This window comes from Tursiops truncatus, chromosome 6, assembly GCF_011762595.2.
Source record: "Tursiops truncatus isolate mTurTru1 chromosome 6, mTurTru1.mat.Y, whole genome shotgun sequence".
Classification (NCBI taxonomy): domain Eukaryota; kingdom Metazoa; phylum Chordata; class Mammalia; order Artiodactyla; family Delphinidae; genus Tursiops; species Tursiops truncatus.
In genome coordinates this window covers 36,166,734-36,188,064 of record NC_047039.1, presented here as the reverse complement: position 1 = coordinate 36,188,064, position 21,331 = coordinate 36,166,734, and the positions used below count along the sequence as shown (strand labels likewise).

The following is a 21,331-nucleotide window of genomic DNA, read 5'->3' as shown; positions in this document are numbered from 1 at the left end:
TGCGTCTTCGTTGCTGTGCACGGGCTTCCTCTAGTTGCGGTGAGCGGGGGCTTCTCATTGCGGTGGCTTCTCTTGTTGCGGAGCACAGGCTCTAAGCGTGTGGGTTTCAGTAGTTGTGGCTCGCGGGCTCTAGAGCGCAGGCTCAGTAGTTGTGGCATACGGGCTTAGTTGCTCCGTGGCATGTGGGATCTTCCCGGACCAGGGCTCGAACCTGTGTCCCCTGCATTGGCAGGTGGATTCTTAACCCCTGCGCCACCAGGGAAGCCCCTATATCAGTCTACTTATAATCAATATGATAAGATCAAGTAAATATAAAGTAAAAGATCCTTGCAACCATGTAATTCCATCCACCCCAGCCCATCATTTGTGCTATTGTCCTTTTACTCTTCTATATATTATAAACCACATAATACAACGTTATAAGCTTTATTGTAAAAAGTCAGTTGTCTTTTAAATAAAATAAGAAAATGAGCGTCTTTTCTATTTTCCTGTGCTTTTTACCATTTCTGATGCTATTCATTCCCACTTGTAGATACTGGTTTCTTTCCATCTGATGTCACTTCCCTTCTGGCTCCTCCAATACGTTGTTTAGGCTCCAGTGAATTTTTCATTTCAAGTATTATTTTGAAAAGTTCTAACAGTTCTACTGGCTTTTTCTACTTTCAATATCTCAGCTGAGAAACTCTGTGTTCATTATAGCTATCTTCTCTTTAAGTTCATGTATATATTTATAATAGTGTCTTGAAAGTCTTAGTCTGCTAATTCCATCATGTGGATTATCTCACAGCATGTTTTTGTAACTGTTTTTTCTCTTGCCTATGGATTCCTTCACATGTCTAATAATTTTTTATTTTACACTGGACATTTACAGACATGCTGTAGAAACTTTGGATTCTATTATTTTCTCTGAAGAGTGTTGCTTTTTGTTCTAGCATGCTAACTTACCAGCTATTCATTTTGAAATTACAGAGGCCTGTTTCACACATTGTGGTGGGTTTCACAAATCTGTTAAAGTTTTGCCTTTAATGAAAGGTGACTCCCTTATTCAGGGGTATAGTCTTTTCTGCTAAGGCAGGGTCCTGAGGGGTTTCAAGTGAAAAGCCCTACATGTTTCCACTGCCTTTCCAAGTTGGTGGGACTCAGACTCCAAATTCGGCCTTCCCTTCCCAGCTGAGATATCTGTTGAGCTTTTCCAGCCTTCCAGCTATTGCTTACCTGGGCCCCTTGGATTCTCCCCTGCCTGTATACATTGCAAGGACAGCTAAGGATTTGAGTGAAGGTTATATACAAATTCTAGGAGTCCCCCGTTGTGTTTCCTTTCTTTCAGAATTTTCCCCTTCAGTATCATCACTTTGGCAGCCCCAGGGTTCATCTTCTAATTCAATGCCTGTGATTTTCTGCTTGTCTGCAAACCTCCATGTGGACTGGGGGGGGGGGGGAACCCTTAGAAGAAAAGCCAAATGCAGTTCTCATGCAGTACAGTTCCTGTCTTTCAGTAGTCTAATTCCCTCTAGTTTCTGCCTTTTGATTTTTTTTTCAGTGCCTTCAAGTATTTGTTCTTTATATTTCGTCCATTTTTATCACTTATACAAGCTATTCTGCCACTAGTTGGGTTTAGATTTTTAACTGAGAAAAAGAAATCAGATCCAAAATTCCTTAAAAAAAAAAAAAAAGACACGCTTCCTTTTATGCTACCAGTAGGAAACAACAGAGCTTTGAATAACAGTGGATTTATTAAACATCAACAATTATAGTGTAGAATCTCAAAGAACTGAAGTCCCAGAGATACAGTCATGTGATAGATCTGTACGTAAAATCTGACCAAGGTCGGGGAAGAAGGGAAGTGTCACAGAATGGTGAGAAGAAAGGATTCAGCAGACTCTCTACCTCACCTGGGCATTACTTCATCCAATGCATTTACAGAGTATCTACTGTATGTCAGGTATTGTGAAAAGAACTGGGTATCTGGAGATACGTGAAAAACAGTCGCCCTCAGAAGCTTGGAGTCTGATTGGAGGAGGGAGCAGACGATAAAGATGTAAAAGTGTAAACAATTAAGAAATTGCCAAATGTGAAGTAATACAAAGAAAGCAAGCAGAGTCATGAGATGGAAAATAATGGACATTGGAAAAAACTATTTTAATACAATGGTAAGAGAATATTTTTCTGAGTAGGTCACATTTCAGCTGAATCTTTAAGAATGAGAAGGAATCAACTATTCAAAAAAAGCTGGGACGGGGGATTCCATGCAGGGGGACAGAAACAGAAATAGGTCAAAAAGAAAAAGTGAAAGACACTTGTAGCTGGAACTTCAAGAACAAGGGGTAGATGGTAGGCAGTGCTGATGAAGAGGTAAACGGGACCTTGAAATACAAGGAATGAAGTGCACTGGGAACACCTTGCAGGGTTTTAAGCAAAAAATAACATAGTCTCATCACATTTTTTGAAAGAACTCTCTGGCTCCTACACAGAACGAGTAGTTCGGTTGGGAGGTGACTCAAGTAGGAGATGATGAGGGCTTAGATAAGGACAGTGGCAGTGGGAGTAGAAGAAGAGATATATTTTAGTGATAGAATTGCGTGAACGGCAGCAGAAAAGAAGAGGATAAAGAATCAAGGCTACAGCCCAGGTATCTGGTTTGAATGACTGTGAAAATGGTAGCACCATGACTAAAATGGAGAAGTTAAGTTTAGAGCTTATGACATTCTAGTGTGGGAGTCGGATAAGAAAGTATTGGTAGATGCCAGGTAGCAGTAACGGCAATGAGGAGAAATAAAGCAGAATAAGGGAATAAAGAGTAACGGGGGCTACTTATACTACATGAGTTGATCAGGGAAGACACAAACGAAGTGAGGGCATGCCAACTGCGTGAAGAGCATTCCACTCAAAAAATAGAGATGGTACCAAGGCGGGAAGGCAGTAGTGAACTGGGTCCGCAAAAGAAAAGGTGTGCAGGGTTGTGGGGTGGAATGGGTTGGGGAGAGGGAAGACAGAGGTGGCCAAGGCCGTTCACGTAAAGCCTGACAGACTTATCAAGATAAGAACAACGGTTTTGATCCTAAATATGCTGGGGTACCACTGCAGGATTTTGAGAGGGAGAACAGAAAACAAACTGCAAGGGGGAAGGGGGAAGCAGTGACCTGGTAAGAAGCTATAGCAGTAGTCCCAGTGCGAGACATGGCATATCGGATTAGGATCAAAGCAGTGGAAGTGGTGAAGTTGCTGGATATATAACCTTAAAATCCCACAAAACTTGCTGTTGAACTGGATGAAGGATATGCGAGAGAGGAGTCAAGGAGAGCTCCCATTTGTTTAACCTGAGGCGCTGCACGAATGGTGGTGAGAACTATTAACAGGGACACTGGAAGAGAGGCAAGCTTGGAGGAGGACATCAAGAACATGCTCGCTTGCTTGCTGATGAGAACTACCCACAGGCGGTGCTTCTCAAACATTAATGCGCACACGAATGACCCACAGGTCTTGTTAAAGTGCAGATTCTGATCCAGTAGACCTGAGACTCTGCATTCCTACCAAGCTCTCAGGTGATGCTGACGTTGCTGGTCCACAGACCTCACTCTGAGTAGCAAAGTCACTGAAAAACAAGAGATAAAGGAGGAAGGAGGATAACTGAGACATCAAAATTGTGATTAAAGCGACGGTAAGTGAAATCCAGAGCACATAGGGAGGATTAGCCTCCATCAGTGGTTCTCAAACTGGTTTGCAGGGTAGCAGCATCAGAACCACCTGGAAACTTGTTAGAAAAACACATTCTTGGCATCCCATACCTTCTGAATCAGAAACTGTGGGGGTGGCGCCCAGCAATCCATGTTTTAACAAACTCCAGATGCTTCTGATGCGTGTGAAAGTTTGAGAACAGAGGCCTAGAGAAAGAGGGCTTCATCCACTGAGTGGAGAGATGAACGTCATGGTAGGTAGAGAGCGAAAATTACAAGTCACTTTTCCCAATATTTACACCTTTTACAGTGTAACTCTGCAGTTCCTCTCATCAACAGTGGAGTCTCTTTTCCCTCCCCTTGCATCTGCCTGGAATTATGACTGCCGTAGGCAACACAGTGAGGGAATGACAGTGTGTTGATACTGAGCCCAGGTTTCAAAAGACTTTGCACACTTCTGCTCTCTCTTGGACCCCTGTGACCACGATAGAAACAAGCTCAGGCTAATGTGCTAGAAGACAAATGACCCATAATCCCAGCTGAGGCCATCCTAGATCAGCAGGCCCACCAGTTGACTGAACACATGAGAAAGCCAGTCGAGACCAAGTAAGCAGGCAGTGTCCCTAATAATGTGCTAGAGGTACTGTTTTTGATAAACAGGCTGAGTTTGTGTTTGCCTGACCTTGACACTGACCAGAACTGCCCAGCCAATATGGAAAGTTGTGTGGTAGAGAGAAATGGGAGATTTGAGGAGGAAAAGGTGTGAAATATTCATTATGTCAATGGGGAAGAATAATAAACTTGTACAGTAATGTATGTATGAAGCTGAGGCTGGTGATTGTGTTTTCACGGTGATACCAATCTATACAGTTACTGATTCCTTCAGGAACACTTCGCAGGACGCATGTAGGGACAAGAGCTGGGTTCATCCAGATTGAGGTCTTGCTAGGTAATGGGTTCGCAAACTATTGCTTGCAGGGAAATCTAGTATGTGGCTTGTTTTTTACAGGCTGCAAGCTAAAAAATGCTTTAACATTTTTGAAGTGTTATAGAAAAAAACAGACTATATACAACAGATTGCATATGGCCCATAAAAGTTGAAAATACTTACTATTTGGCCCTTTATAGGAAAAGGTTGCCAACCCCTAAACTAGGTGAATGAGGACAGAAAGGCAAGAGAGTTGGAAGGTATTGCAAGGAAGTGATTTAAACCTAATCCAGAAAATCATAGCTGGGCATGAAGGAAAAGTGCTAACGAAAGAGGGTGATTGAGTAAGGTCAAAAGACTGTCATTCCTAGTGCTGTACTCTGTCTAGACCATATTAGATATCCTCGGAGGCGGCCTCACCTGCTCTACCCAGAGCAACGTTTCCTGATACAATGATCACATGAAGCTAACAGTGAGGTACTCTCAAGAACTTGAGTAAGTTCTTGGAAAATCTGCTTACGCCCTACTGTGCGCAGGACACCGCATTTAGCACAGGAGATACAAGACAAAATTGGAGGCCAAAAAAAAAAGTACATGGCACTAGAAGAAACACTTTTCAGTCTCTTTAAAGCATCTCTTCATCAGCCTCCTTAAGGTTGTGTTCCCTAGAATTCTCACCTATGTCTGCTTCTCTTCTTGCTCTACCTCCCCTCTCTGGGAGATCTCATCCATTCCCACCGCTTCATTACTACTCTATTCCCAGTGACTCTTAAATCATCTCTCTAGCCCCAATTTTTTCTCCAAGATGCACACTCCTATTTCCAGCTACCCACTAGAAATCTTCATCTGCATGGTATGCTCTATTCCATGCTGTACAAAGAATTTTCTGAGGTGATAGAAATGCTTTCTACCTGTACTGGCCAATATGGTAGCCACAAGCTTCATGTGGCTACTAAACGTAAATAAAATTCCAAAGTTCCTCAGTTTCACTAGCCATATTTCAAGGGGTCAATACCCACATGTGGCCAGTGGCTACTATACTGGACAGCACAGCTCTAGGCAACTCAAACAGTCTCAAACTGAACTCTTTTTCCTCCCCCAACTGTCCCTATTTCTGTATTTCCTACCTTGAATATTGTCACCATGTGCCTCTCACAGCCCATTCTCATCAAAATGGTGCCCAAATCTCATCTCATCTCCCCCAGAAATCTACTCAATCTAGCGTCTCCTGGATCCCTATTTTCACTGTTCCACAGGCCCTTTTGATTTCTGGTTTGAACTACTGCAAAGGGCTTCTCAAACAGTTTTTTACTGAGCCTTTCCCCACTCCAAACCTTCTACATTATCTCTACTTGTTTCTTAAGAGCAAGACTAATTGTTCCATCCCCACCTTCTTTAAAATTCTTGTTGGTGCCCTCCTATTCATCCTTATAACCCTAGCATTTAGCATAATCTTGGTCCACAGGTACACAGCATCTGATGAATAAATGAATTTTACAGATAGAAAAGCAAAGAGATAGCCTCTTGCCTAGGAGAGAACTGTTCACCTATATGAAGTGCAGATGATCTTTCAGAGAAACAGAAGCCAGCCTACACCAGGCAAATACTAGATGCTTTAATTTTGCCCCATGTCTATAGAAAGCACACCACCTAACTGGCAAACATCGCAGTTGCGGCTCCTACTGGGATGAATTTAGACTCAGGCCTTGGCCTAAGTTGAATTCTATTGCCCTTACCTCTTGCTTTTCTCATGCACAGATCCAATGGTATTTACCGTTCCCCAATATCCTTGCAAAGTAAAGTAGGAAAGAATTTACTTGCTTTTCTCATGCACAGATTCAATGGTATTTACCACCCAATATCCTTGCAAGTAAAGTAGGAAATAATTTACTAATTTCCATGATATTGTAACAAGCAACTGGACTTTTTTAAGTGGCCATATAACACTTACTGTTTTCCAATACCTAAGAGATTCAGGTATTGACTGAAAACTCAAAATGAGGAATTAATCATTTACCAAGCTTTGGTTCTCTTCTGTGCATGAGTCAGCTGCTGCAGCAGAACATGAGTGTAAAGGACAAGATATAATACCAGTGACACAACTACCATTTTCTTGTCCATCCTGTATCTCCCACCATCATCCAGAGTGTTCTTCCAAGTAGAGAATACTTGACTGCCTCATAGATCATTATCCTCAATTCCAATCACCTTCACCTCCACCCGTTTTTGTTACTTCCAGTCATGGCTGGAATTCGGTTCTCTCTAAAATATTTTTTCAGTCTTCTTACTCCTATCCCCACTATGCCTACTTGAACCTCACTGGAAAATAAATCCCCTGATATCTCACTGTTCTCTAAGTATAATGGTCACCTCATAGCTTCACTTCCTTCCCTACACAGCCCAGACACCAGAATGCACCAATTCAACTACACTCACCAGTATCTCCCTCAATTCCCTTGCCCCTTTTTTGACTACTTACATTCAGCGATACATCAACCATACATCCATTTGTTCATTCACTGTAGAAATACTGAATGCATACTAGATGTCCAACATTAGTTTCTGCTTCTATTTCCATATTGTTGAATGCTACCAGGGCAAAATCACAAATTTCAGGGTCCCATAAATTTAAACATCCCAGTATCTCAGGTGAGACCTCAAAACTCATCAGCAATTTTTAACTAAGCCTCTCTCCACGACCCTCAAGGAACATTTTTCCACTCCTCTCCTCAAGCCCAATCCTACTCGGGATGCATCTTTCTCAGAAGATGGCATTGCTTCCTACTTCATGGAGAAAAGAGAGGCTTTAGAGAATGAACTACTTCACCTTAATCATCTACCCACCAGTGTCTCTCTGCATTTTTACTTCCTTCTGCCACTTTGGAATAAGACTCGCCTCTGCTTCTATATCCATTATTAATTCACATACCCGTTTTCTGGATCCCCTTTGCTACAGCACTTACCGTTCTCCTTTATTTTCAACTTCTCCCCATTCTAGGGCCTCCTTCCCCCAAATCTTCTCTCCCTCCCACCTGAAATTTTAAAAATAAAGCAAACTCTCCTTTCTTTGGTTTTATACCCTCACAAGCTTGCTTCTGAGCATGGAATCAAGAGTAGATTGTCTAGTGACTTCCGTTCTTTCTCACGGAGAAAGTGGCTTTAACAGTCACATGTTTGCCTTTGTGATTTTTTCTCCCTTTTGCAGGATATACAAGGCTGATAACTCACTGACACATTCTCACATGCAGGCAACCTTGCAGGCCTAAAGAAGCACTTTTGAAACTATTTCAAACTTACATGAAAATTACAAGGAGTACAAAGGATTTCTGTATGTTTTACCCTCGTTCACCAATTTTTAAATTGTACCACAACTTATCATTACTCCTCTCCAACTATATACGCATCTTCTAGAACCATTTGAGAGTAGGTTACATAATGATTATGATTTACATGCCCATGTGGGTTTTCCTAAAAGCACCAATCACCAGACGTGTCTATACAATTTCTAGTCTCTACATTATCATAGTAATTTAAAATGTCACCATTTCGATAGTACACAGGTCTAATGAGGTTAATGTTAGAAATGGATCCATGCTCAGGAATTCCCTGGTGGTCCAATGATTAGGGCTCCACGCTTCCACTGTCTTGGCCCGGGTCTGATCCGTGTTGGGGAACTAAGATCCCACATGACGCGCAGTGTGGCCAAAAATAAATAAATGAATAAATTAAAAAAAAACCAAACAACAGAAATGGATCCATGCTCTGAATCCTGATGAAATCTGGTTTGTGTGGAGGAACCCCTTTCCATTTCTCATCCCCTGCCCCAATTCGTGGGGACAATGGGGTGCTGGTGGTTTCCAGTACGCCAAAGCACCTTCTGAAAAAATTTTCCAAGTCCAGAGATGCATTACCAGCTGGCTCAGGTGTCCACAGCCTACGGTAGAGGGGACTGCAATTATTCCCCGTGATGTAAAAATAATTCCCAGTAAGTACAGGACATCAGCTGACCTTGCATAAATTCTGCTCCTCTGTACACACCACCTATTGTTACTACAGACTAGATGGGTTAGGGAAGCCCTTGGGTTGCCTCCCCCAAGAGGCAAGGCCAAATTGGACTATTTAGACAAGGAAGTAATAATAACAAGTTTTCCAGTTGTGAATCCGAGGATGAGACTGAGCAAGTGCTTGCCCAATGAATGAGCAAGTGCAAATGCCTAGTTGCATTTCCTTTACAGAAATAAGTCACAAAAACACTGAAAACCTGAGGTAAAATGAAATGTCTCATGGACAACAAATTTGGATGAATAGGCTAAACGAATGCAGTTAGGTTGAAAGTTTATAGAAAGTATAGCTCTGTGAAAGCAGAAAGCAGGTCTTAGCCAATTTAAAAAAATCTCTAGCACCTATACATCCACCCAATAAGCGCTTTAAGCATATCCTATGTGAAAGAAAATAGAGAAGGGATATAGCAGAACACACACAGTTGCCAAAGAACTTTCAGACTGGTGAGAGAGAAGACATTAGTAATCAACTGCAACTTGTGATGCATACCCTAAAGGAGTCCAGGGTTGTTAAGAGGAAGTAATTGAGAGGAAATAATGGAGTGGAGGGGCACACTTTAACATTAACCTAGTTTAGCCAGAGAATTCAGTTCCCAGCAGAAGAAAATGCTATGCATGAAGGCTCTGAATTAGTAGGGAGCAGCACCTCCACAGACCTGAAGCTGGCTAGTGTGGCCAGAGCACAAATGAAGTGAGAGAAAAGCTAAAGATGGACTAGAGTCTAATTAAGCAGAGATCTGTAATCCATATTATGTTGGACTTTTGTTTCCTTTTAATAAATATCCTAAGAATAATAGGAAGCTACTGAAGGATTTTAAGTAGAATGAAAGGGGGAAAAAATGTTTTTAAAGGTCTTTTGAAAGCTACATCAAGAATGGATGGAGGTAAACAGTGGATGCAGGCAGACCCATTATGGTAGTACAGGTGAGAGATCACGGCTGCCTAGACTGGATGATGGTACAGACACATTAGAAATATTAGAAAAATATCTAGTGACCAAGATTTAGTGACTGGATGAGAGGGCTGAAGGAGAACGAAGAATCAAAGACTTGGAAATTTTTGGCTTGAACACCTAAGAGGATGATGTGATGGTGCCATGTATTAAGATGGGTATTCACCAAAATATCATGCAAAAGCAGAATGTGGAATACAACAGCATTCTTACATTTTTAATACTTAAGAAAAACTACAGTCATTTCATAATTTCAAAGTATATTCTTTGATCAGCTATAATCATCCCACAATGTCTCAACATCTGGGCTTACTAAAATTGTGTCAACTTTAGATTCTCATTACTTTATAAACCAGTTTCCTACTGCCCTTAGGATAAACACAAACTCTTAGCGGGGCCTACAAAGCTTGGTCCCTCACTCTCTGTCCTTTAGCTAAGCCTGCTTCTTTTAGTCCTTAGAATATGCCAGACTCCCTTTCTGCCTTTGGATCTCTGCACATCCCCTTTGCTGACAACTCTACTCCTAGTTAATATCTACTTGTTCTCTGGATTTCAGTTCAACCACTACTTCCACCTGAGATTAGGCCCCCACTGTATGCTCTTACAGGAAATTATACTTTGTCTCCAGAGAGCTTATAGTTTGTAATGTTTATATATATATATATATATATCCCATGAGGAAAGGGAGCATACCTGCTTTGTTCTGTCACTGAATCCCTAAAAACCTGCCACACACAGCAGACATTCCAATTTCTGTTGAACAATGAATGAACATGGGAGCAAGGCAAAGTGACGACTAAATTTAGATCTCATCCAAGTTCTGCTGTTCACTGGCAATCCTACATCAGGCTATAGAGGTACAGCAGTTTTTATCATCGCTAAACCAGAAGAAAACATAAACAAACACAGCCACTTTGTGTAAAAGAACTACCAATATAAAAGAAGTCAAGCAAGAGATTTTTTGTTTTTAGCAAGCTACATACTACATAACCGCATTTTGCTGAAGACAGCAAATTAAGATACTCTTCATAATCAGATTAAAGAACTAAAATAATCACTAAAACTGTGAGGTTAAATGTAGTTCACATTAAAACTGTGAAATTCAGTATTTATAACACAAGGATATCCTTAACTATTTACAAGAGTTTAGCTCCACTAAAATAATTTGATTTAAAAAACAATCAATACTGCAAAGGAAAATTTTTGGATTGTTTTAAAGTGTTACTGTTTTATTTTTTCTTTTGTTGAATACACATTTGCTTTACTGGCAGTCCAGATAAACAAGTATATAAAGGAAATATTTAAAGTTTTCTTTTGGCAGATGTCAAGATAAACTGTGCAGATAAAATTCCTCAATTTAACCTGAAGAAATGGTTTGAATCATACAAATTTTTAAGAAGAAAAATAAAGACTGTCCAAAGGGATTCTCCTAGCTTATAACACATTTCCAGAATAACTCTCAAAAAAAAATTCAAAAATACTCATTGACTACTTTAAAAATATGTCAATACCATATGGCTTTATGAAATAACTTCTAAAATTTATATTTTTTATTTAAAAAGGATCCCAAGTTTTAAATAAACTGCTAGCAATATCATTTTCTTCACTTAAAAGTGCATATCTCTGAGGGTGGGACATACATATTTTTTGAACAAATAATGATTTTTACAAATTTTTAACACACACACAAAAAAAAAAAAAATCACAAAATTTTTTTTTTTTTTTTTTTTTTGCGGTACGTGGGCCTCTCACTGTTATGGCCTCTCCCGTTGCAGAGCACAGGCTCCGGACGCGCAGGCTCAGCGGCCATGGCTCACAGGCCCAGCCACTCCGCGGCATGTGGGATCTTCCCAGACCAGGACACGAACCCATGTCCCCTGCATCGGCAGGCGAACTCTCAACCACTGTGCCACCAGGGAAGCCCTACACAAAATATTTTTAAGGGGGAAAAGAGTTTTTTCACCAAGTGTCATCTTTAAACAGACTGCAGTAGATGACATTGTTCTTTTTTTTTTTTCCTTTTTATACCACCAGAATTCTCAATGAGACGCTTTGGCAGTTTTAAGACATATCATGGTCTCTACCAAGAGACACTGACATTAATGATATCCGTGGAGATGGCAATCGCCTTGATGACTCAGTTTGATAAGAGACATTACTGGGCTGGCTCTCCAAATCAGAGGCAAAGGTGCTCTCTTCTCTTACATCAAGAGTCTGTTCAATTGAAGCTGCCTGGGGTGAAATATTATCTACAGTTTTGTTGGCATTATTCAAGTTGTTATTAAGTGTGGTAATGTCACACTCCTTGCCCAGGACACCAAATTCATCTTCTATTGTAACTACATCTTTAGTTTCAAATGGTCCGAAGGAAGGAACCAAAAATTCGTTTTGTAGAGGGTCTTGAGGACCACTAAGGTCACATTCTGTATCCTCCTTTACTTCAGAATCCTTATCACTGTCACTGTCAATGGTAATCACAACTGGGGAACGTGAAGCATTATCACCATGGTGTTTTTTATGCTTCCTCTTATGTTTTTTCTTTTTCTTTTTATGGTGTCTAGTTGTATCGGTAGCTTTCCCTTCATAAACTATCTCTACACTTAGGCTCCGGGTCCTTTTTCTTCTCTTGTGCTTTGTCTCTCTGTCTGATGATCGGCTATCTGAAAAGCTGTCACTCTCATTTTTGTAGCTTCCATCCAATTTTGATGAAGATTTTGAGTAATGACCTTCCTTTACTTTAGAAGCAAATTCCCGAGATGGTTGAGCCACATCGTTAGAACCCTCCAAATGCCGTGTTTTGTATTTTCGTTTCCCACCAGGCTTTTCATTTCTCACCCGGTCAGGCCCTGTAGATGCAGTCTTTGATCTAGTACTAGATAGGCTCCTTGATCTATGCCTTTCATAGTAGTAATATTTCCTTTCACTGTGGTTATTTTTTTTTCTAGCATTTGTTCTTTCAGAAAAAGACTGAATTCTAAATTCTGGACTTGAAGATTGTCTGGAATAATGAGCTCTGGACAGAGTCCTCCTCCTGTAAGATGATTCATAGCCATCCCTGTCCTTGTTTCTACTATAGTAAGTATACTCCCACTTGTATCTGCTTCCATAATTATTTCTTAAATAGTAACGATCTCGATTTCTGCTCCGTGACCTTCTTTTACCACGATCACTGCTACGAGATCTTGATCTGCTTGTGCTTTCACTACTTAGAGATAGAGTTTGGCTTCTTCTTGACCAACTGCTATCTCTAGTTCTTGATCTCTTTTTGTCTCTTCTACCTCTGGGTCTGCTACTCTCCCTGCTTCTGGATCGTCTGCTTTTCATTCTTTTCTTCCCATGATGCTTCCTATGATTCTTCTGATCATGCCCACTCCTACTCTGGGAACATGAATCTGAACTTCTGGATCTTCCCCTCCTTCTGTGTCTGCGGGTATATGGGGAATATACTCTGTCTCCTCTGATGGATGAGCTCAGGTCTCTGGGAGAGGACAATGATACAGACTGTTTCTCTTCCTTCTTTGATTTGATTCTTGTACCAGAATCACAATGACCTTTATTTATTTGTTCATCCTTTCCAAGGAGAGAGTGTGGAGATGAACATCTACTAACATCACTATCACCAGAACTGTAAGACTGCTCTTGTTCTTGCGCCTTCACGGTCTCCATTTTCTCGTAGGAACCTAACTCCTCAGAATCAGAGGACAGTTCAACAAGTTCTGGGGTCCTCTCAGCTAGTGGTTTAACAAACCCAACAATGACACAATTATCTGAAGAAGAATCACTGTCATTATTTATGTCATCATTGGTTTGTACTGCTTGCATCTGAGATGTGGCTCTTCCTGTTACAAGTTCTTCATCTGAACTGTCGGAAGTATTTAAAAGGGAAGACATGGCAGCATGTACCTGCTCTGAGCTTGAATAAGATGGCCCTGGAGTTTCATCATCCCATGGTGCCTGACTAACAGTAGCTACATTAACGTCCAGCTCTTGGGTCTCTGCTTCATCGGGAGATATTGTTATGACCGAAGAATCAGAATGGCTACCTTCTTCATATGAAGGAGCAGGACAATCATAATTTGCATGCTGGTCAAAGGCTGCCATGTTAAATGGAGATCGGGCAAAACTGATAAATTCGTGTATAAAATGCTCAGTCCGATTAAGTAAAAATGGCCTTAAATCAGACACAAATGCCTGACTCTCCAAGTCATAGCGAGTAACATTACTCATGATGATATGCTGGACAATATTCACTAATGATCCATGAGCTCCAAACAGAACTGTGAGTTCACGTTTTAACCAAGGGACTAATCTGTGAAGGCAAGCCGGATTTCTACGGAAAAATTCAGCTGAAATATCCCTATAGCGGCCACCATCTTCAATATTTCTAACTCGAGCACCAGCACGATAGAGAGTTCGCCTAAAATTAATAATATCCTGTTCTTGAATTTTCCGCAAAGATCTTTCATCTGCAGTAGCTGGCCTCCGTATTGCAATCTGTCTCATAAACGGAGGAATTTCACCATCTCTAGGTCTTGCTGAAATGCCTAACCCTTCAAATATTACTCCACTATCTGGTGGAGTTGTTGTTCTTCTATTCATGGTACTATTAGGTGAATAAATAGAAGCACTTCGTTCCCTTGTCATAGTTGTACGATAGCGGAATCGTCGAACATCAGGGGTAGCAAAAGAACCATTGTATGAAGGCCTTAGGACATACTCCTTGAAGTCGTCTTCTGCCCTCACAGAATGGAAAATAGAATCAAAGGGCTGTTTACATAGTGGACATTCAGCTTTGTTTTTTGACCACTCCTGTACACAGCGAAAACAGAACTTATGTAAACAGCGATCTAAGTAAGACACATTATCAAATCTATCCAAGCATATAGGACACTTAGAATCAGGAGATGCATCAGCTGGTACTGTCTGTTGCAATTTGCTAGTGCCAGCTTTAGGTGAAAAGTTGTCCATTTTAAATTCCTTAGCGGCTGATGCCATTATCTGTAAAAGGGAAAAAAATACATCAGTAACCTGATAAAAAAGAAATGACTAAATCTGAAAAAAATGCAAATGACTGTGAAACATACTTTGGTAAAAATAGTTAAGTAGTTTATTGTCTTTGTAACATAAAAGGGCAGTGTAGCATAGTAATACAGTACTTAAAGCACAAGCTCTAAAGTCAGATTTCCTGGGTTTGAATCCTGCTGCCACATTACCAGTGTGACTATGGATTAGTTACTAGTTACCGTCCTTATGCTTCAATTTCATCTGTAGCTCACTGATACTTGAACCTGCCTCACAAGATTTGTGAAGACGTTTAAAAAAAAAAAAAAGCCCTTAGAAAAAGTGCCTGGTCCACAGTAAGCTCTCAAATATTATATAATATCCTATTATTCTTTTTTAAAAAATAATTTGATATATACAAAAAAGTACAAAAGAAAATATAGCAAGTACCCATGTATCCTCCACTCAGAGTTAGCAGCTAACATTTTCTCATGGTTTTTCCAGATTTTTTTAAATGTCCGTTTATGTGCTTCCCCGCCGCCCCTGCCATCCTTCTCTAGAAAACAAAAACCAAAAATATCATAATTCTCAGTTGGAGTTATTTCTACACATGGTTTTATATCTTGCATACATATGCCCCAAACACTACGGACTACTCAATTGTTTTGTTTGTAGTATTATACATGTATCTTTAAAAATAGCTTTAGGGAGAAAATTTGCATACCAGAAAGTTCACCTATTTGAACCAATTCTGTGGTTTTTAGTGGAAGATTCTTTCACACAGAAAAAAGGATCTGTTAGTGAAGATTAAATGAAATAACAAAATATAAAAGCACTCATGGGCAGTGCCTGGCTTATAGCAACTGCTGAGTAAATGTTAGTTGCTGTTATTATTACTACACTACTGATATACTACACTATTCTTACTACACTATTATATTCAGTTCATCATGGACTCCTTTCAGCATCCCTAAGAAGCTTTTCTTTGCCTTTTAATCCAGTCAGTCACTAAGTACCTTGAAATCATGTTTTCAGCCTCCTTCCTTACCTTTTCTCACAAGGATCACTAGAATCTTAAAGATTAGTTCTGTTTGCTTTAAATTTGTCAGTTTATATAGACCCATAACTTACAAAATGAATTTTCCAGAGCTGAAATCTAGTTGCATTACATTTTGGCCTTGTTATCTTAGAAATCCCTCTTTAGATGCTTTCTATACTAATCATTTTATAGATGTTATATATTAGTTTCTTCCTTTATGTTTTCCTGGGCCTATTACTGATCTTTCTCCACCATCACAGAAAGTCCCATCATGAGTCAACTGCTATCTAGTCAAATAATAGAATTGCAATTTTCTAAACAAGAAACTCACTGGCCATACCTAGGTCTAACAAAAACAAATAAAGCCCGCGATAAAAACCTATCAATATTATTGTAAAATGTAAGTACTTCACCATAGACTTCAAATTAAACTTGCTCATCTAGGGCATCTTAGCTTTCTCAGAGCTATAACTTAATAGGAAACCAATTAACGCTGAACAAGTTTCTTCAGGGGGTTCCAAATACTTCCAGTCCTCTGTTTCTAGAGTGGAAATGAAAAATTACCTTTGTTCTTAAATAGAAGAGAATTATAAATATATTAATACTAACTGCATTTTTGCTAATATATTTAAAGTCTGGAACCTTAATATTACATAAATTTCTCAGCATTTCCCCCTACTTCTAATATTTTTAAATTCTCCTACTCAGGAGAAAAAAAATCTTTATAATAAAAACCATTAGGATAAGAGACTGTGCATGTGCATTAGGGGAAGGAGTGAAGAGTGAACAGGGCACTGGAGAGATTATCAGATCTGGATTGAAGACCAGGTTTCACCTAAAACTAACTCCATCAACTGGAGAAATCCACATTAACTCTGGACTTTAGTTTGCTCTTCTATATAAAAAAGGGATAACTAGAATTTAAAAAAGACTGGTGAAATTCAAGTTAATACATTTTATCTTAATTTGTTTCTTTGGAATACAGGATTTTAGTGTTTACTAAACATTTCCAGTTCACATAAAAATTACAACCCAGAATGCATTCATTAAAAAAAATTATTTGGTAATAACTTGAAGTTCAAATAAAACAAAATCTCAACTAATTATAATTTTAGTCCTCCCTTCCCTAGTTTTATAAGTCTGTTAACCAAATTGACAGCAGCAGTCTAAAGAATGATGAGTAACATCATCCATAGTAGGTAAAAAAGAACAAATTATTAGTCCTGTTTTGTATTTCTATACAGGAATATCTTTCGGTACAAAGAATGGTATTCATCGGAAACACCAAATAATAGCAATGAATATAAATCATCATATAAAGGATTTACTCTTTCAAAATCATCACTAAATACTAAAATTAAAATATTTGCTAATTCAAATGAAGTAGAATTACCACATGACCCAGCAACTCCACACCTATCCATGCAAGAGAAACAAAAACATGCCCACACAAAAACTTGTAAGTGAAGAGTCATAGCAGTGTTTGTCCTAAGAGCTTAAAAGTGGAAATAACCCAAATACCCATCAACTGATGAATATGGAATCTCCATACAATGGAATATTTGACAATAAAAAGGAATAAAGTACTGACACATGCTACAACATGGATGAGTTTTTTCATTATGCTAAATGAAAAAATATCAATCACAAAAGATCACATGTTGTATGCTATTTTATAGGAAATTTACAGAATAGGCAAATGGATAGAAAGCAGAATGGTGGTTGCAGGGGGCAGGGGTATGAGGTTTCTTTCTAGGATGATGAAAATGTTCAATTAGAGTTGCACAAATATACTCCATAAATACACTAAACACCACTGTATTTTATATTTTAAAGAAGTGAACTTTATGGATGAAATATAAATTATATCTCAACAAAACTGTTTCAAAAATACAAATTAAGGCATAGAACAGGGATGGCTAGCAGACAGATTTAAGATTTGAGGTCTGCGGGAGAGTTCCGGGTCAGGTAGTAAAGGTGGACCTGATGATAGATTTAGTGCTTCAGGTTCTAGAAGAAGTCTGTGGTAAAAGTTTCTCTATCCCGGGCTTCCCTGGTGGCGCAGTGGTTGAGAGTCCGCCTGCCGATGCAGGGGACACGGGTTCGTGCCCCGGTCCGGGAAGATCCCACATGCCATGGAGCATGGCTGCTGAGCCTGCGCGTCCGGAGCCTGTGCTCCGCAACGGGAGAGGCCACAACAGTGAGAGGCCCGCGTACCGCAATTAAAAAAAAAAAAAGTTTCTCTATCCCAGCACTCTAGGAATTAGAACTTCAAATTAATTTCCCCATTGGGGATAAGTTAATCAGTTCTTCTGAACCCCTTTCCTTAACTGCCTCCCAAATTCTAAATAAAGTTTACCATCTTTAGAATAAATTGATTAAGCAAAACCTTCCCTTCCCCAAATCTTCAAATGTGTTGGCTTTAACAGGGGTAAGAACCCTCCATATCACATGTTGGGGGAAATTTCAGATAATCAACGAGCATACCTATCTAGGGAAAAGGGATGGGGGTCGGGGTGGACAGGTGGAGGGTGATAAAGAGTCGGGAGGCTAGAATCTAAATTAGACCACAAACCGGACATTTAAAAAACTGCACAGGGATACAAAGTAGGAATGCTCTGCAGAATTAAATATTTAATAAAACCAGACTTCCTATAAAAGTCATCTTCTACGGCATTCCTTAAATTATCACTGTATATACAATTTAATCACTGGCTGATTACACAGATGGAGTGATGTTAATTCTAATGTAGAGCCAGGGCTGAGAATCAAAACCACTTACTAATGGCGTGATCTTGAGGAAGTTATTTTATTTCACAAAATCTTACATTTTCTCAATTCTAAAACAGGCTGAGTAACAGTACCCACCTGAAAAGGTGCCTGTGTGAAGGGATATATTCCACATAAACCCGTAGCAAAGCGCTTGGTGGGCTGTAAGAACTTAATATTGTTTTCCTATGTTATGTGAAAATAAAGTTAATTTTGATCATTTCCATCATCCACAACTGATTATAAAATGCCCAGAAAGATGACAGTCTGTAACAACTAAATAATTTTCATATTAATATCAATATTGTACTTAATATATCCAAGCAAAGTGGCTAAAAAGGGTTCACAAGTGGATGAACTAGAAATATACCAAATATTAAAAACAATTTGGGCCCAATCTTTTGTGACCTTAAAGAAATCATGTATGTCTCTGAACTGCAATCTAATCACCAATTCCAAGAAATCAAACAGAAGTTATAGTATCTACTAACCAGACCCTAGAAAACTTAAATACTGACCAGACCCTACGATTTTAATTCCAGTTTCAGCAATAAAAAGAATTGCTTGGGAACCATTCCCCTCTAAAGCCACTCATTCCAGATAAGCATGACTGCTTTGGCTGACTCTGTAGCTTTCAAAGTCATTGACTAAAAACAAGCTAAAAAGCCCAACCCTCACCGCTACTAACTTAAATCTTCGGTAACTCTTTCTGAATTTATCTTAAACAATCTTTAAAATTACCTACCAAAAATTCTATTCACTTTTCCTCTCAAATCACTATTTGCCTCATCTCAGTACTGCCCCCTTCCAGTCTACCAATCAGCAGCCCGTGAGGAAAGCGGCGCTGACTTGATGGATGAAGAAGTCACAGGCTCACGGGGTGTAAACAGTGCACAAACTCTAACAGTCACGGCGACAGTCACTTCCTTTGGTTGAGAACTGCCACCTGCCAGGATCTAAGATAAGAACCGCGTACCTTACATAATCGCAACGAACTAAAATACCGTTACTCTCGTTTTACAGACATACTCAGAGAGGTTAGGGGCCCGCCCAAGGTCACATCTCTGACAGCGGCGATGCCACGACTCAGACTCTAACGTTTTGTGTTTTGTGTCGGCTTTTTCCCCCGGAGACCAATCTCCTTCCAGTACACGGCTGGGCTGGCGCCCTCGGGAGTGCTTCTCCGAAAGCAGCCCTCCCCCGCCCACCGGCACGGATCCACAGGTGCGCGGCGGGAGCCGCCGGGACGCCGGCCTGCCGGGCAGCCACTGCGCCTCAGGCCCGGACCGCAGCTCCCTCGACCCTGGGCCTAGCTGCAGGCGGGAGCTCCAGATCGCCCAGCCCTTCCGACCCCGGCGCCCCATTGTTCCCGATCTCACTCACCTCGGAGGATACCGGCGCAGGCCCGGCTGGGGAGCTCGTGGCAAGCTCCCGACGGCCCAGAAAGCTGGGTCGGTGACGGCAAGACCCGCGAAGGCGAACCCGGCGACTTCTCCGCCGGCCCTCAGGAGCGGGAGTAGGCAGGGGCGCTTCACCCTCCTCGCGAGAGAGCGGAGACCCCGGCGGCTGCTGCGACCCCTGCGACGTAAAGAGCTCATCACCAATGGTTGCTTGGGGGTGGTGGCAGAAAGCGGTGGCAGAAAGCGAAACCCACTCCGCGACCCCCAGCAAGTCAAAACACAGCACCCGCCTGCGTAACGCATGCGCGGTAGAGGACGCCGGCACCGAAGGCGGGGCTTAGCGCGCTCGGCCCGAGCCCGGCCCTTCCCCCAACCCCCTCCGCTCCTGGAATGAGAGAGGCCTGACCTACCGAGGCAGAAATCGCTATTTTACCGTCACTCTGGTTGCTACTAATCTCTGGGGATTACAGGGGCACTAGTTTAAAGTTCGCTTCTAATTTACCCGGAAGACACGATAACTAGCTTGGTCTCATTTAAACCTCACCAAACTCTGTGAGAAGTTTCTAAAGCTGTATCTGGTGTATAGATAAAGGAACTGAGTTACCCGGAGGTTAAGGGACTACCTCCGGCTGCAGAGTTAGGAAACAACACCGGGATTCGAATGGAATACCCAAATCAGAGGCCTACAGTTTTCAGAGACAGATCAACTCCAGTACAGGGATAAACAGGGATTCAACCTAAGAGAATAGGGCCTTGAAATCTTCCCAAAACAGATAACGTTTTTACCCTTCCCCACTCTCCGAAATCTGCATTAAAACTCTGTTTAGGCGACAGCTGAGATTATAGAGACATAACGTCTGGTGCTTAAAGCGGCCCTCTGCCCCATTCTTCGCCTCAAATGTGAGTATCCCGAATATTCCAGGGCTGAACTTGGCTCCGCGTGCCAAACTCTGTCCTTCGGTTTAATATTTGATCGTGCTACCGTCCTAAGCATACAAACGTTCAATAAATACTTGTTGATTGGCAGCTACATTCTGCCGAGTAATTCATGCCACGTTATTTCTTCTTCAGAGTATCACTGACATCAACAAGCCATTGCGTTCTCAAAGACTTGTTTCTTGAAGAAAAGCTCAATTAACAGGGATTCCCACAACGATTCGTCAGTTATATAAAAGCGGGTGGTATTCTTGTTTACATCAAAGATGAATACACGAACTACCTACATTGTGGGAACAGATCCGGGAGGAAACATTAATTCTTTGAGCACGAGACGTCGGCGTAGCATTTAAAACGTGGATTTTTCCAAATAAACTTTTAAATGCACACGACGGTACCTTATCTCGTATTAATACTGCTCTGGAACTGAAGGAAGACCGGCTGACGAGTCAAGCCTATCCTTCTAAGTGGCAAAAAACACTTCCAACATACTTTCTCGTTTCTCTCACCTCCTTCCCGAAAGGCGGGCTTGGCCCAGGGTCACGTGACACCGCCCACAGCTCCGGGCGGA

At 40.9% G+C, this 21,331-nt stretch overlaps 1 protein-coding gene across 2 annotated transcripts; it reads right to left on the bottom strand.

Annotated features, from left to right (window-relative positions):
* Positions 1-410: 410 nt before the first annotated feature.
* On the bottom strand, positions 411-21,263 carry TOPORS (TOP1 binding arginine/serine rich protein, E3 ubiquitin ligase). Of its 2 annotated transcripts, none has more exons than XM_073805654.1 (3): positions 20,838-21,263; positions 19,808-20,002; positions 411-14,613 (listed from the first exon to the last, which is right to left on the bottom strand). In XM_073805654.1, the coding sequence occupies exon 3, from the start codon at positions 14,608-14,610 to the stop codon at positions 11,677-11,679; it is 2,934 nt and encodes a 977-aa protein (XP_073661755.1). In that variant the 5' UTR covers positions 14,611-14,613; positions 19,808-20,002; positions 20,838-21,263; the 3' UTR covers positions 411-11,676. The 2 variants fall into 2 exon arrangements, with proteins under 2 accessions (XP_073661755.1, XP_033713894.1); XM_033858003.2 differs by lacking the exon at positions 20,838-21,263 and adding an exon at positions 15,067-15,172.
* Between the last annotated feature and the right edge of the window lie 68 nt (positions 21,264-21,331).